At 39.7% G+C, this 26,817-nt stretch overlaps 1 protein-coding gene, 1 long non-coding RNA gene and 1 pseudogene across 7 annotated transcripts; 2 read left to right on the top strand and 1 right to left on the bottom strand.

The window, feature by feature from the left end:
* Window positions 1-7,282: 7,282 nt before the first annotated feature.
* Window positions 7,283-8,691, bottom strand: LOC147236409 (uncharacterized). Its single transcript, XR_015107772.1, has 3 exons — window positions 8,532-8,691; window positions 7,685-7,812; window positions 7,283-7,400 (listed from the first exon to the last, which is right to left on the bottom strand). It is a non-coding gene; the product is annotated as an uncharacterized LOC147236409 (long non-coding RNA).
* LOC147236408 (isoaspartyl peptidase/L-asparaginase-like) lies at window positions 7,715-9,694 on the top strand (annotated as a pseudogene). Its single transcript, XR_015107771.1, has 3 exons — window positions 7,715-7,896; window positions 8,594-8,735; window positions 9,004-9,694. The product of XR_015107771.1 is annotated as an isoaspartyl peptidase/L-asparaginase-like (transcript).
* A 5,955-nt stretch (window positions 9,695-15,649) lies between these two features.
* Window positions 15,650-26,730, top strand: phf3 (PHD finger protein 3). Of its 5 annotated transcripts, none has more exons than XM_086168285.1 (16): window positions 15,650-15,842; window positions 16,903-17,153; window positions 17,562-17,642; window positions 17,754-19,071; window positions 20,372-20,642; window positions 20,967-21,009; window positions 21,356-21,458; window positions 21,573-21,729; window positions 21,841-21,957; window positions 22,155-22,277; window positions 22,365-22,503; window positions 22,582-22,768; window positions 22,852-22,999; window positions 23,820-23,909; window positions 24,078-24,273; window positions 24,374-26,730. In XM_086168285.1, exons 2-16 carry the CDS (start codon window positions 16,919-16,921, stop codon window positions 26,140-26,142), a joined length of 4,977 nt encoding a protein of 1,658 aa, XP_086024411.1. In that variant the 5' UTR covers window positions 15,650-15,842; window positions 16,903-16,918; the 3' UTR covers window positions 26,143-26,730. The 5 variants fall into 5 exon arrangements, with proteins under 5 accessions (XP_086024411.1, XP_086024393.1, XP_086024402.1 ...); XM_086168267.1 differs by having other exon boundaries at window positions 17,535-17,642; XM_086168276.1 differs by having other exon boundaries at window positions 15,651-15,842; window positions 17,751-19,071.
* The last annotated feature ends 87 nt before the right edge of the window (window positions 26,731-26,817 follow it).

Genomic DNA, 26,817 nt, shown 5'->3' with positions numbered 1-26,817 from the left:
ACCATGGCACCGGCACTGACAACCCTTACAAACACACCCCATTGACCCCACGCAACCCCCCCATCCCACCCCCGCACATACACACACACACACACACACACACTCCTCCTCCTACCCACGCATACTAATTGCGCAAAAATGCCTTGACAGAATTGATCAAAGTTGAGCGACCCCCCCGTTCCAAGGCAGATGGCGTTGAAAAAAAGTAACTTTAATTACATCTGACATTTTAATAGCATTTTTATAACAGCATCTATCATGTGTTTATTTAAATACTTTATGTTTCTTCATGCAGTAAAGACGGCTTGGTGCCCTGCGACCAGAGAAGAAGGAGTCCATCAGTTTTTCCATTACCTAACTTGTAACGGACTGTGACCGTTGTCCGGTGTGTGTGTTCGTGCGTGCGTGTTTGTGCGTGTGTTTGTCGCTGTCCGCCGTCCTGAACGCCTGCGGGGTTCATTTTTCCCCGGACGGTGGTCGCATGTTGCATTTTTCTGAGAGCTGAAGACGCCGTTTCTGTACTCCCAAAAAGGGCATGGAGCCGAGGCCCCGCGATTCCCCCCCCCCGCCCCCCCCAAAAAAAGTCAGCAGTTTCATTTAATTCTTTGTATTTTACGGGAATACCAGCTTTCGAGATCCAAAACATTCCCCGTTTGTATATGCAAAAAGAAAAGTGCAGTGGGGGCGGGGGGCTGCCTTGCTCGCTCTGCAGCGCCTTCTAGAGGTTATTGACCTTTAGTCAGAGCATTTTCCTCAGAGGCATGGATGAAGGCCAGGAAAACAATCTTGCTGCTTCCTTAGCAAAAGATATATAAACACACACTTGCTAAATAGCATCCATTGCCCTTTATTGTGCTTTGGCATTTGTTTATTTGTAAATGTAATTATTTATTTGCTAAACTACCACAGCCTCCCCTGTGACAGCCACCCTGTCATACTATCTGGCACTCCCTGCGGACAATAAAGAATTTCATTATAGAAGGAAACACATTTTCCTATTTTGCATATGACAGTAAACAGTTTGAATCCTTTAAATTATTTCACTACTTTGAACATTGACTTCATAGTTAAGCTGTCCTTGTTATTGACACACAATGCACCTGTGTGCGTGTGTGTGTGTATATGTGTGTGTTTTCATGCATCTGTTTTAACTTTTTACAACTACTATCAATGTAATGCATTTTAAATCTAATGGGTAAGCATATTGACAGGACATAGTGGATGCGTCTTGTCAACTGTATATAAATTCAGTATGAAATTACCGATCAGATGAAACCTGATTTCAAAATCTGAATTTTTGCTTTACTTTATATACAAGCAAATTTCGCAGAGCTGCGCAACAAATGTCGGTACTTGAAGTGCGGCTCATGATAACATTATGCATCACTGATAAAAGAGAACATTAAGAGGCACAGAAGTGTTTAAAGATAGGGTTATCATCTCTTGGTGTTAAAGGCGTGCATGTCAAGATAATGTTTTTACTTGCTTAGTGAATATTAAAACACTTTGAAGGCTTCCTTTGGTTAAGTAGTGTTACTGCTGGTAGCAGTATTTGTAAATGCACTTGGACATGACATCAAATTATCACAATAATGTTGAATTGTCTGCGGCCTCTTGAACACCAGTGAAGAGATTGATTAATCCCCCTTTGACCTTTACATCTCATTTTGACAACGCTGATCAAAATCAACTTGTCTGAATCCTTTATTATCAGACACTGCTATACCAACAACAGAAGACAGATGCAATCTAAGAGTTTAATATTTAGACATTAACATATGGCCATTCATTAATGCTACCTTACATTTATTTGACAACTTATTCAGAATTGACTATAAAAATCAATAACTAAAAGTATCTTTGGAGATGAAAGGTATATACCAGAGTGTATGGTAATGTATTGCATTGTTCAAAGATAAGACTTACTATGTTTTTCACAAAATATATATTAAAAATTGGGAGCGATTGGTTGTCTGTCAATATATTTTGCGCTGCGACTGACTGGTGACCAGTCCAGGATGTATTCCGCTTTGCCCAATGCTGCTTTGCTGGGATAGGATCCAGCATTCCCCGCGACCCTGAGTGCAGGATAAGCAGCAGACGATGGATGGATATATCTTAAATATCTGCGCTTGTATATAAGTTTTAAAAAGTCTTGCAGAAGGTATTTCAAGTATTATGCATAAGTATAAATAAGTATTACATAATGAATTTGTTTGTTCCAACATCAGGAGTAAGAGAATAAAAGCAAAGTAGTAGTCAGGCAACTGCAGTGTTTTGTAAATACCCCAGACAACAGAATAGTGGTAATTAGTGCATCTGATTCTACAAAGAGGCTTCTTTGACACTTCTAGGTATCTATAGCGATGCCATCTGCTTAATTTCTAGTCTACAAGAGGGGAGATAGGCATAGGGGTAAGTAGGCTACTTTGGCTAATGATTTTAGGAATGTAGCGGTTATTGTGTCCATTTATATGTTTAGACAAACTGAAAGCCCTCCTGTAGTTGGTGATTAAACTTAGCAAAAGATTTCAGATAAATATTTTTAATAAATAAATGTGAAATGAATATTTCTGATCTGTGAGAATGAAATGTGAAAATCCTGCCGTTTCAGTGGAATGCATGGAGTAGTTGGAGGTTAAAAGATCAGTCAAAATACAAAATACTCTCCTGCCTTGATGCACATATGAACTTAAGTGACATCCCATTCCTAATCCATAGGATACAATAGGACATTAGTTCACCCTTTGCTGCTATAGCAGCATCAACTTTTCTGGAAAGGCTGTCCACAAGGTTCAGAAGTGTGTTTATGGAAATTTTTGATCATTCTTCCAGAAACACATTTGTGAGGTAACACACTGATGTTGTATGAGAAGGCCGGGCTCTCAGTCGCCGCTCTAATTCACCCTGAAGGTGTTCTATCTGGTTGAGGTCATGACTATGCAGGCCATACCTGTTCGCTCTCAAAGAGACTCTGTCATCCATGACTTTATGGACCTTGCTTGGTGCACTGGTGCACAGTCTGCTTGGAAAAGGAAGGGGCCAGCTCCAAACTGTTCCCACAAAGTTGAGAATATGGAATTGTCCAAAATGGGGCCAAGCCCAGCTCCTGAAAAATGACCCCACATCATAATCCCCCCTCCACCAAACTTCACACTTGGCACAACGCAGACAAGTACCGTGCTCCTGGCAACTGCCAAACCTAGAATTGTCCATCACATTGCCAAATGGAGAAGTGTGATTCATCACTCCAGAAAACGCATCTCTACTGCTCTAGAGTCCAATGGCGGCATGCTTTACACCATGGCATCAGATTGTTTGCATTGCACTTGGTGATGTGCGGCTTGGATGCAGCTGCTTGGCCATGGAAACCCAATCTATGAAGCTCTTTGCGCACTGATCTTGAGCTAATCTGAAGGCCACATGGAGTTTGGAGGTCTGTAGCGATTGACTGCAGAAAATTGGCGACCTCTTTGTATTATACGCCTTAGCATCCGCTGACCCCGCTTCGTCAGTTTACATGGCCTACCACTTTGTGGCTGAGTTGCTGATGATCCCAAACACTTCCATGTTCTTATAATACAGCTGACAGTTGACTGTGGAATATTTAGGAGCGAGGAAATTTCATAACTGAATTTGTGGTACAGGTGGCATCCTATCACACTTCCATGCTGGAATTTACTGAGAGCAGCCCATTCTTTTACAAATGAATGTAAAAAACAGTCTGCATGCCTAGTTGCTTATTTTTATTCACCTGTGGCCATGGAAGTGATCGGAACATCCGATTCTTATCATTTGGATGGGTGACATTTACTTTTGGCCATTTAGTGTATGTACTTTGCTACAGTGTTAGTTTGTGTGACAAAAGAAAATCAAGTTCTGTCAAGAAAAACGTATGTAAATATAGGAAGAATTACAAGGAAAAAACACTCAGCACTAAAAGAGAAAAAAACAACCACCTCGGTAAAGGACCTCCCACCTCAACCCGTTTTTACTGATTGTCTAAATAGAAGAAATTGTCTCTTTATTTATATTAATATTCTAGTTTACTTGTAATCTGTTACGCTGCCGTGACAAAAGAATTTCCCCTATGGGAGTCCATGAAGTTTATCATATCTTAACTTGAGATCGGAGAACAAGCACTTACTTACTTTGGATAGTTTAAGTATGCTGTGTGCCCATGTACAAATGGTCAAATATAATGAAGTGAAATGCTCATTTGGGTGACACTGAAGCAGTCTATGTCCATTTCAGCTGATATTCTAAATCTTAATTGTTTTGGTTGACAGTGTCTGAAGTTCAAATCAGGTTAAAATAATTCTTGTTCATGACTTTGTTAATGAATATTGATGTGCTGTGTTTAATTATGTAGTTGTGAAGGGCATATTTTTCTTTTAATATTGTCTTCTTTTGTAGCTGTCAAAATGAAGATCTCATTGTAACACCTCAGGGTATTTGTCACTGAGCCCATAATACATGCTTGGGCTGAACCTGTCACTTGTTTCGATGAACCTTCACCACCATCAAGTGGTAATAGTGCAGCATTGCAGATTTCTCTTCCAGAATGAGGATTTTGATGGCGTCTTACATGTTTCTTTAAAATGTAAAATGTTTATCCTGTCTGGATTTGAGTGTGTAACACACACAGTGTCAAGTAAAAATCAAAAGGATTGTTTGTATCAGATGTATATTAAGAAAAATTCCAGGCAAAAACAGTACTACAAATAAAAAGACAACATAAAGAGTATGATAGTTATTTACAGTTTATTTTGTTTTCCTTTTCTTAGTAGTTTTGATGGGCTTATAAGAGGGAAACCTGATAATTCTTACTTGTATAAAAAGACATCAAGAAGGACATCATGAGGATATATCTTGTGAAATGCAAAGCTTGGCAATCAATTGGAATGATCACATCTTAAAGTTATTAACAATGCCTTGGTTGACGAGAATGACGTCTGCCCTTTTAAGTAACCCTCATGAGGGTGGCATAACCAGACACTGTCTTATGGGAACAACACCAAGAAAGGGAAGAGGCAGGCAGACCCTGAAACCAAAATGTGAAAACTTTGATATATCTATCCATCGATTGAACAAGGACTGTTAATCGGACAGTGTTCTTCTGACAGACGCGGCTTACTAACGCAAAGCAAAGACAGGTAGCATCACCTGACCGGATAGCTCATCCACAGGACCGAATACTGAGGAGACTAAAAAGAAAACTCATACAACAATACAGTGTTATAGTCTCCTTGCTCATGAAGATTAAATGTAATGTATTCATGCAGTCTGAAAGTAGAAAGACTGTGCACCTGAATTGATCTGGTGAAAGTTTGTTGTTTTTTCTTTTTTTCAAAGAATCATTTCTTGTCATCCCTCAGATTTCCATGAGTTTCCACTCATGTGTGAAATAAGTCTGTGTTTAATTTCACTCGCTCCCCAGCGGCACCTGAGTCCCGTAGTTCCCGATTTAGAAATTCCAAAGGTGCCCGCCAATAACCATGGCAGTAGTTTTATAATGTATGAACCCTAAACCTAGTTTTATTTTAACTTCATAATATAATGTACATAACTCTGGTACTGTATGAGGAAATCTGGAATGGTCGAGAAGTATGTGTGACTGGTGCAGGACATGTATGCTAGCTGTGAGACAGTGGTGAGGTGTGCTGGAGGGGTAACAGAGAAGTTCAAGGTGGAGATTGGACTCTATCAGGGATCCGCTCTGAGTCCCTTCTTGTTTAAAGTGGAGATGGACAGGCTGACAGATGAGGTTACACAGGAATCGCCATGGACCATGATGTGGGCAGATGACATTGTGATCTGTAGTGAGAGCAGAAAACAGGTTGAGGAAAATTTAGAGAGCTAGAGGTATGCTCTGGAAAGGAGAGGAATAAAAGTCAGTAGCAGCAAGACAAAATATATGTGTGTGAATGAGAGGAACTCGGATGGAACGGTGAGGCTACAGGGAGTGGAGATCAGGAAGTTGGAGGATTTCAGGTACTTGGGGTCAAAAGTCCAGAGCAACAGAGTGTGGAAAACAGGTGAAGAGACAGGTTCCATCAGGTTGGAATGGGTTTAGAAAAGTGTCAGGGGTACTATGTGATAGAAGACTATCAGCCAGAATGATAGTGTACAAGACAGTGGTGAGACCAGCGATGCTGTATGGCCTGGAAACAGTTACAATGGCAAAAAGACAGGAGGTAGAATTAGAGGTCCCAGAGATGAAGATACTAATATTCTCTTTGGGAGTGACCATTATGGATAGGATCAGGAATGAGTCTCAGAGGAACAACACATTTTAGATGTTTAGGAGAGAAGGTTAGAGAGGCCAGGCTGAGATGGTTCGGTGATGTACAGAGGAGGATAGTGAATATATTGGTAGAAGGATGCAGGAATTGGAGCTGCCAGGCAGGAGGTCTTGAGGAAAACCAAAGAGAAGATTTATGGATTTAGTTACTAAGGATATGAAGGGAGTTGGTGTGAGAGAGGAGGATACAGATAATAAGGTTAAATGGAGAAAGTTGATTCGCTGTGGCGATCCCTGAAGGGAAAAGCCGAAAGGAGAAGACGAAGAATATTATGTATATATTACTCATAAACTCAAAATAATAATTAAACTGTAATGATTATCTAATTTGATATTAAATGATGCACATGCTCATCAGCACTACAATGAGCTGCAGACAGCTGTCAAAATATTGATGTTTTCAAATATGAAACACACAAATTCTAAATATCCTAAACATTTCCATGTTGAAACGACTTACATGAGATTAAATTTTGATCTGCATTAAGTTTAAATGATTCCAGTAAACAAATGTAAAGTTTACTAATAAATACAAATGTACAAAAAATGTAAATCTATTGACAATACATTTCAAGAAACGTTTTACAGAAGGACAATAATCATGCTAGCCACAGAGATACAACCTGCAGTTGGTTTAACTTTGTACATGTCAAGAGTTAGATGTTCAATCTCACAGATCAGAAATATTCACTTAGGGTCACCTGTGGGTGTCACGACTGTGCAGTAACCACTGCGGTTATCCTCCGCACCTGGAGGCCACGCCGTACCAGAAGGGGATTCAGCTTATCAAGACAGAGTATTAAAGGCGGACCCAAGGTTTCAGTCATCGCCCGGTCTCGTTTGAAGACATTGGATGAAGAGTCAAGACAAAATAGACTCCTTCTTCCACTTCGAACAAGACTGGACGATGACTGAAACCTTGGGTCCGCCTTAAATACTGTGCAGCTGGCCCGGGGACCCGAAGAGTCTTGACAGTGGGTCGGTGCTTCCGCTTCACAGCAAGGTTTGTGGTTCGATTCCAACTGGGGACCTTTCTGTGTGTAGTTTCCAGGTTCTCCCCATGTCTGGATGGATTTCCTCGGGGTTCTATGGTTACCTTCCGTGGTCCAAAAACATGCAGTATGTTAATTAGAGACCGTAAATTAAAATGTGAATTAAGTAACATTTTAACTGTAAATTACATGCTTTTTTCAAATGCCATGAAAGCAATAATGCTTGATATCTCACTTCCAATTCAAAAAGCTGATTTGCTTCTGTTGCTTGGGATTGAAGAACCTTGTTCAGTTTGACAGCCAATTTACTCATATTTTCTTATAAAATAGGAGAACAGCCTGTACATTTAATCCATCATTTCCGATCACAACTTGTAAGATTTTCTACCTTTCCATGCTTCTCTTCAGGAGGGCAGTGATGTCAGCTGTCCTGGTTGTCCATGGTGGTGCCTGCTCCAGATACTCTTGCCAATGCTTCTGTTGATGGAGTAAAAGCTGCCGCGGATGAAGGTTTTTCTGCGATTAAAAGAGGAGAGAGTGCACTCAATACTGTTGAGACTGCTGTGAGGGTGCTTGAAGACAATAATGTGTTCAATGCAGGTACTTAGACTCTAGAATCTACCTGAAAATTTAACAATGCTAGTTAAATAGTTAGTTATTCACATTATATTTCTGCTTTCTACATAAGTTCAGTCTGCTTTAACTGCCTTTTTGACTTTCAGGATTCAACACCTACTCCCAGCTGCATGGTGGTAGCTATTTAAAGTAACTTTAATTAATTTTGGATGGCATTTACATCAATAGATATAAAATAACATTTGGATTAACACATACATAAGCACAAACACACATATTCATAACTGAACTCCAGCTACATTACTTTTGAAAATAGGCGTGTGCCTTCAGTTTAGATGATTTGATATGATATGTCTCTGGTGTTTTTCAAAGAATTTAATTCTTTGTCGTTATGAAACTTTGACACGAGACTAATGTTAATGCCAGATCTAAATGGGAATTAAATCTCAATGAAAAAAATAAGAAATGTCATGAATAAGTAGCAATATTCGGCATGAGTAATAATTAATAACAGAGTGCACAGTTGACAACCATTTAGGAAAAACATAAAAATGCCAAAACCAAACATTTATAATTTTTTTTGTTATTTTAAAGTTTTAAAGGCAATGCACTCCAGCCTCATCAGTTTGCTATGATGCAAAGAATTTAGGGACTCTCACGTGTGATTGTTGCATTTTTGATGGGATTGTTCAGGTAAAAGAAAATTTGTTGTCTATCCCAGGCCATGGAGCAGTACTCATTGTGGATGGAGAAGTGGAGCGAGATGTTGTCATCATGGATGGAAGGACTTTGGCTCTGGTGCTGTGTCTGCAGTGAATAACATTGCCAACCCTGTTTTACTGGCACGAGCTGTGATGGAAAAGGTGTTTAGTTGGAGAATTAAATATTCATTAGCAGTTAAAATATTTGAGCCTGACTTTGGCATTGGCAATTTCTTTTATTTAAAAAAAAACATCTATGGGCTGTATCTTAAGGTGCTGGAAAAAAATTAGCTTTGTCTTATTTACAAATGGACTATGACGTTAACATTACATACTCATCTTTGATCATAAGAGAATGACTTGTCTTTTGCAATGTGTATTCTCATTCTCATCTGTCTTTTTTTACATTTGCTGTTGTGCCAAACCACAGACTGACGACATCATGCTGACAGACAGGAGGGCAAACCTCTTTGGCAAGCACATTGGCTGGGTAACAGTTCCAACTGAGAAACTTGTGACTGATTATGAGAGGAAAGAATGGCAGAAGCACAAGAATTATGTCACTGGTACATTTCTATTTTGAATCATTTATCATGAATCATCATGAAATGGTCTGTTAAGGAGGAGGCTCGAGAGGCAACTGAAGCTAAATCCACTTGTATAGCAAAGAGGATTAACTTATATGCTGCATAAAGATCCAATTTAATTACAAGAGTCGACAGGCTCAAAATACCATAGAAATCTCCCTATTACATGTCAAATGCATTTGTGGGAAAATGACAAAAAAAAATTAATTGATATATATATTCTGTATGTACATTATAATCAGTGTGTGTGCGTGTGTTTGTGTATTTTTTTAAATTTGATAGAATTGTTGTGACAGCTCAAGATAATCAGTACAGATATATACTGATGTTGCGTGGCAACATTCCTAGTTCCATTCCCAGCTTCTCCAAGGGTGTTGAAGTGTTGTTGAGCAAGACACTGAACCCCCAACTGTTCCCCCGGCACTGGTCGACGGCAGCCTACTGCTCATGTTTCATCCATGATGGGTTAATTGCAGAGACTTAATTTCCCCACAGGGATTAATAAAGGATTAATCATTATTATATTAATTCTATATTGAGTACTGATCCTTGATATCGATTTTGAAAAATGGCTGCACGAGTTTTAATTTGAAATTTTTGACACCAGGGTCCATGATACTGTTGGAGCAGTTGCATTGGAGTATGCTGGTAATGTTGCATGTGCTCACCCTCTTAAAATAATCACCTAAGTCATTTTTTTCAAAATTTTCAGGAAACACAAAAAACTGAACCATTTGACACTCTCTTGACATAGGCAATTTCTACTACAGGGGTAGACTGGCACAATCTGTTTAACTGAGGATGAAGGCAGTTTTGCCAGAGGTGGTCAGCATCATGAGGAGATGATTTAGGCAAAAAAAAAAAAATCCTTTGTAAAAAAATGACTTAGGCGATTATTTTAAGAGGATGACGATGTGCTACATCAACTGGAGGGATCAGAAATAAAATGGTTGGCTGGGTAGAAGATTCTCCACTCATTGGTAGGAGTTACCAATTTTGATTCGCTTGTGTCTCACCTATGTTTTATATTTGTGATGTGGCCTTTTGCTTGCGTTCCATAACCTGAGAAATTTTGTTTAGAAGGTCCAAAATAGTTGGCTCTTCAATGTCTCCATATTGTCTGATATCAATGAGGTGCTGGAGGATATGCTTACAACTTAGTAGGTGCTGTGTCTTGTACTGGCCATGGAGAGTTCATCATGAAAGTCAGACTATCCAAATACATTCTTTCACTTATTGAACAAGGTGAAGTGCCAAGCTTGTCAAACAATTTTTCAAACTTTAACCTAACATTCAACCCTACCTTGAAATTCGTTAATAGGTTAAAATTAGACCATATTTGGGCCTACAGTAAAGAAATATTTCTGTGAAGCACATAAAAAACTTTTCCTCAATACATTGATACAGAAACAACCCATACGGTACACAATTGCTCATTAGCTGATCATAAGTTAGACTAGGAATTCTAAAACTTCTCAGGTTAAGACTCTCATAATTAATTTTGCAGGAATCTTTATTTCTATCTTTATTGCAGTTTTTTTAACCTGTGAAAATATTTATCTTTAAGAGTGTGTAGTAGAATTAGAGGATAATTTAATAGTGTTTTTTATGCCTCTTTACCTCCATCAGTGGAGTCCCTAAATGAAACAGTGAATCTAAGGGCGTATGGTATATTGGCTGTACTTGCCACTTGTTTCCCTAGTCGAGTTATTTGGGTAGTTTGGACTCTGTATTGTGTGCTTTACAAATTATTAATGTGGAAATGTATTTGCATTCACCACAGATTATTTTTGTTTGGGATATTTACCGTATTTCTGAAACCAATATTTGCTTCTGTGCTCTGAAGCACTGTTGAATCTCATTGATTCTTGAGAATTTGGATAAATCAGGATTTAATTTTGAAAAAAAAAAAGGTTATTTTTAATCAATCTTAAGTCTGTTGGTCATTGAACCAAGTTTTAGCTGTCAAGCTCTATAGTAGTGCCAACTCTTTATTTTGTGTTTATTTTTTCCCCCAGAAATAGGTGTTTTTTTTCTTTTCATCTCTCTGTTTTGTTAACACAATCAGACAAAAAAGCTAAGTATTAGAAGCTAAGTATTCCTATCTATTTAGTCTAATATGGGTTTTGAGCTTTCGAATAATGGTTTCCAACTTTGTGGCAAGGTTATGAAGTTAGTTGGTGTGAGAGAGGAGGATACAGAGAATAGGGAAGGATGGAGAGGGCTGATGTATTATGGGGATCCCTGAAGAGAGCAGCTGAGAAGAAAAGAAGAAGAAGAGAATAATTATGTCTGACACCATATGTACAGCTACAATATCCTTGATTGTTCCATTGCATCTCTTAGTAAACATAAAGGTAGGTGGAAATTCCTGCTTGGCATCTCTGCCTGCCACACCTTCTCCAGTGCCCATCAGGGTCACCAGGTGCAGGGTCATCAGCTGCAGGGTCATCAGGCAGGGACCACCATTTGTCAGTGTTTCCCCCATTTAATCCTGGAATGTCTGTTAATGGCAGGGCAGTGCTGCCCTGCAGCTGATGGTTGCTACCCCCTGCGGCTGTTGTCGGTGTAAGCTGTCCGACCTCCTCAGCAAGACCCAAAAACTCTGCGAGCCAGCCTCCCGACACTTGGCAGCCAACTCTGCGTATTTTGTCTTCTTGTGCTTGAAGGCAGCCTCAATCCCTTCCATATTTGGATTTTTGAGGCATGCTGACCTTACACTGGTGGACCAAACATCATTGTGAGGATGGAGACATGTGGTAGTGATCCGTGTGCATAACTGAAGTTGCCTGTCAAGGTCAACTTTCATGTCCACACCTGTTCAGGGGAAAAAGGTTGATGTTTTTTGATCTCGTCTCATGGCTCTGTTGTGTGTTTGGTGGTAGGGACTGGTTCTGCGGGCTCACACAGGGGCCCTGTCGCCACCAAGGGGCCTTGTTACTCTGCCCGTTATGCTTTCAGCCACATTGGGTCCATCAGCTGTGAGATTTTTGACCCTGCTTTTGGTCACTCTTACCTGCTGGAGTGGTGCAAAATTGTTGTTTGGCCTTTCTGACCACACCTTGATTTACCCTGGTAGATTGGCAACCCCCGACAAGTGGTCACTTTTTCCCATCCACATGCACTTTTTGTGGATCTTCTCTTTGTTTGCTGGAGGTCTGGTGTTCTCGTCCATTTTCATTGCTGTCATTATCATGTGGTTCATCCTATTAGGCCCATCTACAGGTTTTCTCTTTGAGTTCTTCATAGTTACTTTGCGTGTGACTCTTCCACTAGTGGCTTGGTTAACTACCGCCCCACTCTTGATGCGGTCTTTCTCTGCACTATCCAGTCTCTCCTGGCTGTGCTGCAGTATTTCCTGGATGCCAGCTGCTATGTTCAGTGGTCACTGGGTGACCAGAACTTCAGTAAACGCACAGGTAGGCGAAAACTCCTGCAGGAATCTCTGCCTGTCACACCTCCTCCAGTGCCCATGGTTTAGCTGCTGGGTCATCAGCTGCAGGATCATCAGCCAGTGACCTGCTACTTTAAGCTTAGCTTTAAACAGACAGAATAACAGTTTTGCACATAAAAAAATCTTATTCTTAATATTCAAGTGATCAGTACTCATTAACATTGACGCATTGATGAAACAGATTATTAACATATTCACTCAAGACAAATGAAGTTCTGTGTTGACAGTGGCTTCATTACAACAAACCATTCCACAATGCTCATCACTCAGGTTGATGCTTCCATGTTAATGAACTTGTATTTCACTGTTTTTCAACAAATGATAAAACTCTTTTGTCTGGCCATCTTTCTTTCTATAATACGTTTTTAAATGGTCTCCACTTACATAGACTTTCACATCCTGTGGTTTCAAAGAGGGACATTTCAGCATGCAGGCAATAGGAGCTAGGAATCAAACTAGCATCTTTCCAAACTCTAGAGAGTTGCCTGCTCTACTAACTTAACTACAACAGCCTTTCTTTTGTACAGTCTCAGTATTATTTTATTTTGGTCCTTGTTTTTCTTCACACTTTATCTCTGCCTCACTATATACCTTATCTCTCTGCTTTTGGTACAGTATTCCCTGTTTCTTCAACTTTGCTCCTCCACTAATTGCTACTGTCTAGCCATGCCTTTCTAAAAATAACACAAAAGTAAAGTCTGAGTTGAATGAAATTGCCTTGAAATTGGGGCACATTATTTACATAGTGTTAGTCAAATCTATTTTCATTTGGTTTTGGTCATTGGGGATACATTTAGTAAGGCATATTGTAGGCTTACAGCATTCTAATTATGAGAGTCCTCAATGAATAAATGTCTGAACAGATGTAATATTGCACAACACACACAGTTAGAGCACAGTCAGCTGCAGAGCGGTTTCATGGATAAATGGTAGACATGGTATTGTTTATTTTTAGCAATTTGCAACCTTCTCCATCTAACCCTATTCTCTGTAGCCTCCTCTCTCACACCAACTCCCTTCATATCCTCTTTCACTACGTTCATAAATCCTCTCTGGTCTTTGTCAAGACCTCCTGCCTGGTAGCTCTAATTCCAATTCTACCAACATATTCCCTATCCCTCCTCTGTACATGACCAAACCATCTCAGTCTGGCCTCTCTGACCTTCTCTTCAAAACACCTAACATCTAGAATTTCCTCAACCTGTTGTCTCTCTCACTGCAGATCATAATGTCATCTGCCCACATCATGGTCTGTGGCAATTCCTGTGTAACCTCATCTGTCAGCCTGTCCATCTTCACTTTCAACAAGAAGGGGCTCAGAGCGGATCCCTGATAGAGTCCCACTTCCAACTGGAACTTCTCTGTTACCCCTACAGCACACTGCACCACTGTCTCACAGCTACCATACTGTACATGTTCTAGGCGACCACTGTCTAATAAACTTATAAAAAGAAGTTTGGCCATCCAGGAGGCGCTCAGAGTAGAGTCACTGCTCTTCTGCATAGAGAGAAGTCACATGAGGTGGCTAGGGCATCTGGTCAAGATGCCTTCTGGATGCCTCCGGGGGGGTGGGGGGGTGTATTCCGGGCATGTCCATCTGGGAGGAGGATATGAAGAAGATTCAGGACACGCTGTAGAGATTATGTCTACAGACTGGCCCGGGAATGCTTCGGGATCTTCCCAGAAGAGTTGGACCATGTGGTTGGGGAGAGGAAAGTCTGGGGCTCTTCGCTCCGGCTGCTGCCCCTGCAACCCAACTTTGGATAAGCGGCAGAAGATGGATGGATGGATGTCTGTTTTTAGTCTTTTGATATCTGATGGTGATGACAGAAAGGTCGGACACATTTTGAGTAACTGCAGAAAAATATGTGACAAATGTGTACACATATGTCTAAAGACCCTTAAAGAGATTAACTCAAACTACTTTTTTATTTGAAAATATTCCTTTTTATTAGAGAGCATTTTTCCAATTGTACAATGTTTTTCCCAAAGTCAAGAATCAGTGATCTCTTTTATTAACTAGTAGAATGTACATTAGGTGGATTTTGTGCTTTCAGGTTCATGAAATGGTCCATTACAAGATTTGTAATGAAACAGCATTTTTTCTTTTTATTACTTTATTTTCCCTCATTTGGTTGTGGAATACAATCACTGTGTCACAAGACGGATACATACAGAAAGCATTAAACCAATTTTTGCATGGCTTGCTCACATGGCCTCTATAGCGCTCGGTTGCAGAACTTTGAGTATTATTTGTTTGTAATGGTGATCAAAATAATATTCATGTCACAGTAAGAAATCCCTATATCTTTGCTAGGGTAAGTTTTTCTACACATGCATGTGATATTGTGCACAATATCATGATGCTGATTAAAACAGAGTAGAGCCGTCTTGATGCAAAAAACAAAACATTTTGTTTCTCAAGATGGGATGCTAGTTACAGAAAGTCAAAGTGTAAATGGTAGTTATTAAAAAATTAGATGCATTAAAATGAAGTTCAGGCACGTCTGCATCACAAATTATTGTTACTCTGCTACATTTACATTTTTTAGATATCATTTATCTACATTATTTGGTTAAAACTTTTCATACATTAGGCATTAACTAGCATTAACTTCTAACATTAACTTCTGAAAAGCCAATTTGCTCTGTGTAATATGGCCGAAAGCCACAATATCAAATGAATATCTCTTCAGAGACTTTTCTACTTTAAAAAAGTTAAAAGAAACTTTTGTGGCACAATAAAGGTAAAAAAATAGGAAATGTCAGTGGCTTCAGCATGCAGAACAATTTGACCAACTTTGGTTCTGCTTGTACACTAGCATACAATACTGGATAATTTCTACCATTGTATACATGGCAATACTGCATTAGCAGACGCTTCTTCACTTTTAATGTATGCATTCACTCATTGTATTGTCCGCCTCTGGCTACCTCTAAAACGCTTTCGAAAAATAAGTAATTAAAAATTACGTGTTTTCCGGACAAAAAGTTGCTAATTTCTCTGCATATATTTCGAGTGTAAATACATTTGCATCCTTTATGTTTCGTTTGTACTATCAGCTGCTATGATACCTGTAAACACAAGCCACGTGACGATCAGCGTTACCGTCAGCAGCTTTGCAGCAACGGGACGAATGACGGCTGACTTTAGAGGAAGTTAGTGGGGGAAACTCTACTAGTATGTAACCTTAATTCAAGTGGAAATAGCGTTGCAAAAATAACAAGGTATGTCTTATAGTGGCTTCTCAATTGTATTCAAGATGCTAAGTCTGAAAGATTTGCGTGAACGGAAACATTTAACATCCGTGTAAAGCAGACAGGCTACAAACAATCCAAGGCCTGTGCTTGCGCGACCTAGCTAGCATGTTTGACAGAATGACAAACTTAGCATTTAACATTTGCACATATGCTGCTTGTGTTTTCTCTGCATGCATATATGTTTATGTTTCAGAATGTATTTTATACGAAGACGAATTTAGAGGGATAAAGGCTTGAATGCCAATTTCCCTTACGTTACCACAAGCCTGCTAACGTCTATGTTCTCGGTTTGCTGCGGATTGTTGTTAGCCGGGCAACGTTAGCAAGTTATCAAGCTAACAACCACTTGACAGGGAAAGCCCAAACTGATCCTAAGTAAACATCGCGATGTGATATAAAAAAAATTAAATAACCTTGCCGAATAAGCGTCGTGTAACATTCTTCTTATATATTTGAGCTGTACAACTACCTCTGACGTACTCATGCACCAACCTTGGCCTGCTTCAACTTTGTCAAATTATTCTGATCCCTAACGCCCAACCGCGTGTCCTTTCACATAAACATGTTCTTATATTTGGATCTCATTGGCGGCAACACGAGCGATTAAGCGTTCCTTTCAATCAAAGTCCAAACATAATAGGAACACCGGTTTCAAGTGAAACGTTGCTGGAAAAAACTGGATGACCCATGGTAGGGCTAAAATTAAGCTGCTAGCTGACCTGCTGCTAGCTGACTTAGCAAGTTGCAGACAAATGTAGTCCTTGAGCTGGACGGCGTATTTCCACAACTGAAATTGTTGGTCACATATAGAGCCAGTTGTGAGAAACCACGCATCCATCAACTAAAATTTTCCGAAACTTAATTACCATTTCTTTGCCGTGGCATTTGTAAACAAATTTTGTCCTTATCACAGATTAGACGACTACGTTGCCATGCACTCTTGCTGAGATGATACACGGAGGGAGCAACGGTGGCCATGATACTTTGTAAACACTTAGATTTTACTCATTCTGTTACTTTCATTCAGGACTGCACCAGCATTCATGGATATAGTGGACACCTTTAATCATCTAATACCCAGTGACCAGTTGGATGAGACCCTAATAATAGGTCAGAATTTGGAATGTGAAGCCAGTAACGAGTTTGGTCCAGATGTCCAACTGGAAGATACACTGAAAAACATGCTCAGTGACAAAGATCCAATGTTTGGATGTGCAACCTCTCAGTTCAACCTGTTGGATAATGAGGATGCTACGTTTCAGATTTCTGGCTCAGCAAGTATGTTTTAACATAACATAACATAATGAAGTATATGATAACAGGTTAAAGAAAGATTTCATTATTTTAATTCTTTGATTTTTGTGCACAGATCTCCATTTTACCTTCCTGAGATTGTCGTAAACGCCTGTATGTAACATTTTAATGTCATCGTGAGCACATAAAATCACCGATGAAAAATTTAGATTTATTTATCGAGAATAAGTTAACTGAAAGATAAAACTGACCGTTTAAAGTTTAACGTTACGTTAGCGTGCCTTGTTACTTCTTAACCAATCGTGATTCATCATTCTCATTTAAGACAATTTTTTTGTTGATAATTGGCCCGTTACTTATACGGAAATATTACTTCAATTTTTTTTTTAATTTTTATTGTGGTAGGTCTTGATGATGGCTCAATGTCGACAGGTCTCAGTGGAAAACTGACTGATGCTGAATCCACACAAGCAGGACAACCTGTTGGTAAACTGAAGAAGTGTGTAGAATCAGGTATCCCGGTCATCTTTTAGATACTCCTGCTATTTTCTTTTGTTAAATTAGAGTGGTACCAATAGGCTTAACAGTTTTTCTATTTTTTGTTTTTCTGTGTTCCCACAGAAGCTAATGATGGATCACAGCCTACACATACATCCAGCAATACTATTCCCAAAGGACGACCAAGACGGAAACCAGTCAACAGGATACAGCAGTCATTTTTGATTGAGAAAGGAGTTAAAGGAGCCCGGTTGAAGAAAGAATTATCTCTCGGAGGCCGAATAAATGTTCATGATCTTGATTGTGGATTATGGTTAAATCCTTCAGTTGTATTGAGACGGCTAACAGTCACAATTGGAGGATTTAGGATTGAACTACTTCCAGGACCCTCTTATGTGAAAAATGCAGATGCAAGCTCTGAAAGTGGATTTACATATGGTGAGGACATTGGGATTGGCGTGGTGCCTGATGCGGCTGTCAGTATACAGAATCCCACTCCTGACACTATTGCAGAGGTGGATGTGACTGTGAAGAGGTGTGTGGATGATACAGCCTTGGGGCTCGGCCCATATGTGAATCCGAACGATGTGCAAACAGCCAATGGGACAGAATCAGGAAGCTTGTGCTTACAGGGGACAAAAGTTGACTATCAGTGTCTGTCTACAAAAGAAAAACTTGTCAATAATAGAAAAGACAGCCCCAAACAGTCACAAAATGACAAGAGTAACACAACCCCTTCTAGTAATGAGACAGCTGATGGGGAAAAGCAAGAGAGTGTAGCCAGAACTCTCCCGAAAACAAAACAAGAACCCACTTCCAATAAGAATAAGGTCTTGGTCTCATGTAAACCAAGCAGCATGAGTAAAGAATCTAAAGTTTTGGAAAATATTCCGTCCAAAGTTATCCCTAACCCAAAAGGGGCCACGCACAAAATGAAATCTCTCAAGTCAAAGAAAGACCATGAGACTTTAAAAAGGCCAGGAGGAAATACCCAAAGTGAGCATGCTACTAAAGTGCAGAAGATGCATGGACCAGGGCAGGACTCGAAACTAAAGCCAAAGCTGCCAAGTACACTGAGCTCTGCTGCAAAAAAGATTCCTATGTCCGGTACCCGCATTAGCGATCAGCACTGTCCGGCAAAACCAAGTCACAATAGCTCGAAGGGCGAGACTGCAAATGCAACACATGGCAATCCAGGTCATTCTCTAAAATCACCTGAAGAAGTTGAGCAAGAAAAACTTAAAATGAAGAAACCAGAGAAGATTCTTCAAAGACAAAAGAATAAAAGTGCAAGAAGCATATCTGTGGATGAGCCGCAGCTGTTTATTCCAGACAATGCCCCAGTTGTAAAAAGAGAGAGTGTTGAGGAGCAAACTGCCAACAGTGAGACTGCTTGGGATGGAAACAATTGCTGTGGTTTGTGCAAGAAACACCATAACAACATGTAAGTCCAAAGTGTATAAGAACCACGTCACTGTTTTATTTTTTGGAAAATTTTTGTAAAAGCAAGAGGGAATGTTTATACATAACTATATGTTTTCACAGACACACGCAAGGTTTAACCAGGTCTAGGTACAAAAATGTTTTATAAAAACATGGTATTTTGGCAAAATGAAAACTCAGTTGTCTGCCATGCGGAACTCGTCCCGTGGAAAATTCCTTCCAAAGTGAAAATAATCAAGACTGCATATGAGTTAAGATACCTCAGTTATTGCTTTTAGCCTTTGAGATGGCAATCCGTGTCTTTGCAAACAAAAATGTGAGCAAATTTACATATTTACCACATTTCTGGATTGAATAATTTTGGGAGGAAATCTGTCGACTACCAGTCGTCATTTCATCACAGCTAAAGTAAAATTCTAGAGTCCAAGCTAGCTCTCTATGCCTGCATCCTTCGGTGATATGAGTTTGATCATGCATTGACAAAGGCACAAGTTGGCTCTGTGTCACTTGGTGGACATGCTGTATACATTTTGATATTTTTTAATAGTTGTTACATTTTTATTTTTGGAAAGTGTTCAAAATATTACCCACAGGTTGTAAGTCTATAGACTACAAGTTTAAAAATGAAAATAGTTCATTTATAAGCCAGCATCGTTTTTTTTTCTGTGGGAAAGGGGTAATAGGTGTTTCTCCCCACAGACATAGCTAAAAAGAAGCCTGCATGCAAATCTGTACCAAAATGCAGTTCCTAAGATGAAAGCTTCCAAAAGAATGAAAATATGAAAAACTATACATCCATAAGCACTAAGGGCTGCTGTTCTGTGCTCTTTCTACAGAAACATTTTCAATAACAACAATTTGTTAGGAAGCTCAACTGTAAAATTTATTGCAAAGACTCTGTGCCCTTCAATGTGCAGGCAGATTTTCAGCATTTTCCAACCCCTAAAAAACAGGATATGGGAGTAGAATCAAATTTTGATATTCTCCTCTGAGCAAAATGAAGGTAATGACTTGTTGTTCTAACAGAATGGCATACCATTTTATGTGAGTCTCAATGAACAACTTAAAGTAAAACCTGCCATGAAACAAATTATATGGCACATAGCATATAATTTGAGGTGAAGAGCAGAAAAAGGTTTGTTTGATATATACCATATATTATATGAAGATAAAATCTGATCATGGTTTAAACATGCATCAACTTGTGTTAGCAGGGTGTTAAGCTTATTTTAACAGATGTTGCAGAATGACAAAATGCTGATGAGCCCTCCTTTTTTTTTGTAATGCATCACCTTTTCTAGGTTCATGGTTGGCTGTGGCCGCTGTGATGACTGGTTCCATGGTGATTGTGTCGGACTTGATCTGACAAAAGTACGTGAAATGGAAGAGGAAGATGAGATGTATGTATGTCTAAAATGCTGTGAGGAGGAAAGCAAAAAGACAGATACTGAAGCCCAAAGTGTACCAGAGTGTCTGGCAAAGACAGACGTCCAGGAACACAAGTTGGCCTCCAAGCCCAAGCCAGGACCCTCCCAGACACCGACATCAGGCGGGCTACGACCACTGAAAAAGGCATGTAATGTCACCATGCTTAGTAGTGCATTCTTAAAACAAAACTTGACAGCCAGTGTTATAACTATACAAGGGTTTGTTGTCTTTTTACATTTATTTTCTGCGAAGAAGGCTTGTACATAGGTGTGTGGTTTTGGAGACTACCAGACAAACATCTCAGTCTCTTAACAAGAAACATGGTTTCTGGTCAACCCATGTTTGTGATTTGTCAGCTGTACCATTATCAATTTTTTTACATTTGATATCATTTCATTTCTGATGAACTCTTAAAAAAATAACGTTTGAATTAACCACATATTTTTTTCCAATTCTTTCCCCAAATAGGAACATGACAGAAGGCAGACTGGAGAAGCAGCTCATAAATCAGGTATTACTTCATTGTGTGCTACAACAAAAAAATACATTCATCCGTGTCAGCACATGGATTGGTGTACTGGTGTTGCCCCCTTGTTACTTAACGAAAGACCACGCAGCAAAATGTGATCTGGGATGAATTTCACTAAATTTCATTTTTCTACTAACTCCTCGTTCACATATTCTGGTTACATTATAGCTTGCAGGATTAGCACTGATTGTAAATGTAATTATTTTTCCTTTTAATCAGAAGGAATAAAATAGCAATAGACTTCCATGAATATCAAATTAGATGTGTGTGTAATGTTACTTGCTGTTGCTCCAATTGCTTAGCAGATATTGTTTCTATGTTCTCAAAGGCTCTCAGACAAAAAGTAAGACTTCAGCTTCCAAAAAACCTGTATCTGTGGAGGAAATCCGGCGGAGTGTGCGGGACTCTTTGAAAGAAATCCTCATACAACGGTAGGCATTTCTTGAGTTGAGAGATTGAATGTAAAAATGCTTGCATTAACATTTCACTGCATTTTCATCCCAAAGCTTTAAAAAATGACTTCATATGCACATTCACTTTTTTAGATTGAAAGAGTCTGACTTGAAAGTCACAGCGGAGAAAGCATCTGAAGTTGCAAAAAAGACAGAGAGGGAGCTTTTTCATCTGTATAAAGACACTGAAAACAAGTACAAGAACAAGTATAGAAGCTTAATGTTCAACCTCAAAGATACTAAAAATAATGTGAGTTTCACATAAGTTTCACCTGTTTTTCTTTGCATATTTTGGGTTCTTGTGTTTTGATTTTAATATAACACTCTTGAAATGTGTTCATGTTTAAATTGTATCATTTAGGTCCTCTTTAAGAGGGTCCTTAAAGGTGAGATTTCACCTGCTAATCTAATTCGAATGAGCCCTGAGGAGCTGGCCTCAAAGGAATTGGCTGCTTGGCGACAGAGAGAAAACCGGCATGTGAGTAACGTTCAAGCCATTCCTCGATTTCTGATTAATTAAATTACCTAATAGCTTACATTAACTATAAAAAAATACTTCAGTAGAAATTATGTTGATGACTGAATTTGAGGACGGGCATTTTCATGTGTATGTTTTTTTGTATGGAAGCATTTTCTTTGCCCTCTTACAAAGGAAACACTTTCTTCATTTTAAAGACAATTGAAATGATTGAAAAGGAGCAAAGAGAGGCAGAGAGAAGGCCAATTACCAAGATTACACACAAAGGTGAAATAGAAATTGAAAGCCAAGAATCAGTGAAAGCAGCTGAGCCTGCAGAGGTAAACACCTAGCCAAATTTCTCACATTTACAGTTAAAGTCTGAAGGTTAAGGGTGTACTTAAATTTTCTCCTGTTCTATTTTTTAGCTTGATCTTCCAGCCAAAGTGACAGATGTCTCTGCAGAATCGCCCCAAATCCCAGAGAAGACCACAGAAAGGACAGAAAAGGACACAACCAGCCAACACAAGTCTCACCTATTTGACCTACACTGTAAAATCTGCACAGGTAAAAAGTGTTTGTAAATGGGGATCTTAATATCGAGCTCTTGTCAACTTAATAAAATGTTTTGCCCACTACTGATAGGCCGAATGGCACCTCCTGTTAAAGAGGAACCAACTAAAGTGGTCAAAGTTGCGACGACAGTGGTCAGGAGACAGTCCACTAAAACTGAAGATGCAAAAAGCACAAGTCTCTCCACAGCTGATGAAGACCTGCACCTGACTGTTTTGGAAGAAAGTTTCCGAAAGGCTCATTCAGGCTATGAGGGAAGGTATTCAATAATCTTTAAGACATTGTATGTTTTCTGTGTACTGCTTATATTTGGACAGTTCCTAAATTGCTGACTAATCACAGGCTGGATCATACATCTGGAAGAGATGAAGAACCAACTTTCCTGTCTAGCCTCAAGTCCCTGTGGCGAGGCTTCATTCAGATGCACAACGTGGCAAAGCTGGTGACAAAAGCTTTTCCTGTATCAGGTATCCTTGACAACTTGACTCAGGTAAATACAATCCTTTCTAAAGAAGTGTTGGATTGTCTAGTTGATTTTTGAAAAATATGTATAATATGTTGTTTGCCGATAAGGCCTAATTCTTTCCCATTGTAAAAACTTGAGATCTTGTGGGTCTATAGTAAAGAACATTCTCACAAGTTATTTTTCATTTTTTAATGCTAAACTTATATTCATGGACAACTGGACTAGAATTTCATAAATCATGGTGTTATGACAAAGGTCTAAATGGTAAGTTGATAATTTAGCCTTGAACAAGCAGTGCTGTGGTGTAGATTTTTAAGCCCCCCTCTAGGTGGGTGGTTTATACAGCACATTATTGTATTGAGACAATTTTGTATTGATAAACAAGTCGTGTATAATTCCAAATTATGTTAATTTGTAATTATATTTGTTCTGTTACCATCAAACTATGAAATTTTGAACCATGAAATTTAAAGTTACTCAGACTTAATGTTTTGGCATCGGTTACACATCATGCATATTTCCCTCTCGAGGAAAATAGGAGATCTTGTTTAGGCACATTTTCTTGATGTCAGTCTAGTAGTGAAGCACTGCAAATGAATATTTTGAATTACAAATTAGACGGTGTGGGATCTTTGCTTGCAACCTGTATCATAAAGTGTTGCTGGTGGTGTAAACTCTCCAGAGCTCTTCACCATGCAGCATCAGCAAAACACTTGACACATGCATCACTTTGCACAGTGAAGCTTGATGTTGAATGGAGGGCCACTTAACATATTCCGTATTTGAAAAGCTCTTGGGAAATATTGTACATAAAGTGCTGCAGAGTAATATTTTTCCCCACTAGGATCTTCCAGACAGCATTCAAGTTGGCGGGCGAATAAGTCCGCAGACAGTGTGGGACTACTTGGAAAAGATTCGAGCCACTGGAACTAAAGTGAGTTGTGAACATTTCATCTAATCGACCGTAGAGTTCAAATGCTGTGACCCAAAATTATATCTTATACCAGACTGCTGAAACTCAACAAAAGAGAAAAAATCTGAGCTTAGCTTCTCTTCAGCACAGACTGCAGACTTAACTGACACATATTTTCTTTATATAAAGGAAGTATGCTTGATCCGCTTCTCACCTGAGACTGAGGAGGATGAGATCTCCTACACTCTTCTGTATGCCTACTTCAGCAGTCGAAAGCGTTTTGGAGTTGTTTCCAATAACCGCAAACAAGTAAAGGACATGTACCTTATTCCTCTGGGTGCCACTGAAAAAGTACCACACCAGCTTGTTCCATTTGATGGACCAGGTAACCTGAACACAGAGCAGCACCTGCTCTATTTTCTCAAGAAATTGAAAAATTATTTCTTCTTGAATATTTTTTCCTAATGTATCCTTTAATTTGACAGGGCTGGAAAACAACCGTGCCAACCTTCTTCTTGGACTTATAATTCGCCAGAGACTGAAAAGGGATTTCCTTCCTGTTGACATGCATGAAACTACGAGGATTACTCCTGAAATCAAACCCATCACTGTTTCCTCAATAGATTCCCGAACAGGTGAGGAGGAGGAGAAATTTTATCTCACATCCCTGAGCGGTGCACTTGCAAAAGAGAAGATCAAACTTCCCAAAGTCACCGAACATGCAGATGAGCCTGTCACAGAGTCCTTCGAAGAACCGCCTGCATCAGAGGAAACAAACAATCCAGAATCCCAGAAGCCCCTGCGCTTTCTTCCAGGTGTGTTAGTGGGATGGGGTGGAGAATTGCCGCCTCTGCCAGAAGTCGAAGCAAAACCGCCACTTAAGGCAGACGACTTACCAAAGGCTCCATCACCTCAGAAAATGGAGGCACCAGCTAGCGGGTCCTCAAAAAGTCAGACAGCTGTTGCCCCACGGGAGCGTTTTGTCATCAAGAAAAAGGAAGTTAAACCTTTTAAAGGTGAACCTGAGCCCAGCAAACAATCTGATTCACCTCCTGCGAACAACGCATCAGGAAAAGATGTTGCAATGGCGCCTCAGAGTGTGTCGGTCTCTCTAAAAGATAAGCCTCCAGATGTATCCACCGAAGCATTCCTTGCAAGCTTGTCAAAATCTCAGAAAGGGACTGAACTGAGTAGCTCTGCTTCTACACATACAGGTCTTACCAGTGTTTCATGCGAAACAGAAAACGGGATGTCTGAATCCCAGACAGCATCAGATATCACAAGTGGCTCAAAACCTCCTTTAAGTGGAATATTGAAAAAGTCTTCTGCCTATTCCAGCGAGAATGAGGATAAAACTGTGGTGCTGCAGAAGGAAGAACCCAGCCACTCTGCCCTTTTGGATCCTAAACCTGCACCTGTCTTGAACAGCAGTAAAAACGACCTGGTCACAACATTTCACCAAGGATTTCTGCAGCTTTCTCAGGCAAAAGAAAAACGCGAGGAACCAAGCCAAAATACTCTTCGGTCATTTTTACAAGAAAAATCTGGTTCCGGCAAGCCCCAGGATGGTGCTATTTTAACTCCAAGAGTGCTTTCTCCACCAGTCCAAACTCTAAAATTGGAGACTTGCATTGCCACTTGCACAGGTGCCCCAGAGATCCAACATGATGTTGTACTGGCGCCAGCTGCTCCAGTTCAAAACAGTGCTGCAGCTCCCCTCCTACCGCAGCAACAGCCTCAGGTACCTGGCAGCTCCGACTATCCATCTGGTCCTCAGGACAACCCCCACATCCAGGGTCAGAACCATGATATGCAGTGGTCTCAGGGTAGCGCTTCACATTGTCCCGCTGGACTTGAGCCACTGGACCCTGAGAGTTACTCCGAACCACCTGTCCAGCCAGCTTCACTGGCCAAAGATTACAAGCTGATCGAAGAGCGTTACAGTGATCCTTGGGAAAGGCCGCGAAACACCGAGGACAGAGATCACCATGGGAAGCATGGCCACCATAGAGACTCTTACTATGGGAAAAAGACCAAATACTATGAGAAAGAGAAAAAATACGATCGTAACCATGATGAGAAATACAGAGACAGGAGCCGGCATCATGCTCACACAGATGACCGACATGGTGAGAAGAGGAAAGAAAGACTTCACAGTGACGACTACTGTAGCCGTCACAAGGACAAACACAGGCATCGACGGGACTCTGATTACGAGGATGGACGGAGAAGTTCAAAAGACAGTCACACATAATAATGAGTGCTTTATGTTAACTTTTTATTTTCTTGACAAAAAAGGCCTACTAGTGAGTGTTTGGGGCTCTACAAAAAGCCTTGTTGGTCAAACCACTGCAGTTTCACAGGCTGCGTGGGGAATTTTTCATTTTTATGCCGAAGTGGAGCTGACAGGCCACAATAAGCTGTCATTTCAGATGGATTAAGACAACTTATCCAACCAATATGACCTAAATGTTATGGACATAATTTTCAATTAAAATTTTAACCTTTTATTGAACACAGCTTGTTTATATTGAGCCACAGTAGTCTCTTTTTCAGACTAAATGTTAATTGAGTGTGGACCATTTGGTAAAACGTTTTAATTTGAGCTCTAAAATTTGGCATGAATGTAACAGAAGACATTTATCAAAGTAATAGTTTTCAGAAGGGTGTTTTCCCGCTCTTTGTTTTAAATTGGTTAAATATTTTATAGACTTACTTTCAATCGGGAAAATGTATGTACATTTTTGCTTGTAATATACATTAGAAGTGGAGTGTGCCTTTGCACTGTGTTTATGTACAGTTCATAATAAAGCTAATCCTTTTTTATTGTTGATTACAAAAACTTCTCACACTCACTTTGTACAGTAGACGTATTAAATATAAAACCACCAGAATTTTGCGGTTACTTTGTACTTTTACATTGAGTTGC

The sequence above is a fragment of the Fistularia commersonii genome, chromosome 2, assembly GCF_037954325.1.
Source record: "Fistularia commersonii isolate RoL2024-O1a breed Wild chromosome 2, RoL_Fcom_v1.0, whole genome shotgun sequence".
In the NCBI taxonomy this organism is placed as follows: domain Eukaryota; kingdom Metazoa; phylum Chordata; class Actinopteri; order Syngnathiformes; family Fistulariidae; genus Fistularia; species Fistularia commersonii.
This window is presented reverse-complemented; position numbering and strand designations above follow the sequence as displayed.

Bases quoted from the DNA above. Each gene is read 5' to 3' on its own strand.
- phf3 (XM_086168257.1), top strand. From the start codon at position 16,919: ATGGATATAGTGGACACCTTTAATCATCTAATACCCAGTGACCAGTTG. The intron at 20,643-20,966 runs GCATGTAATGTC...TTCCCCAAATAG, and splicing joins GGCTACGACCACTGAAAAAG to GAACATGACAGAAGGCAGAC. The intron at 22,504-22,581 runs GTAAAAAGTGTT...CACTACTGATAG, and splicing joins ACACTGTAAAATCTGCACAG to GCCGAATGGCACCTCCTGTT.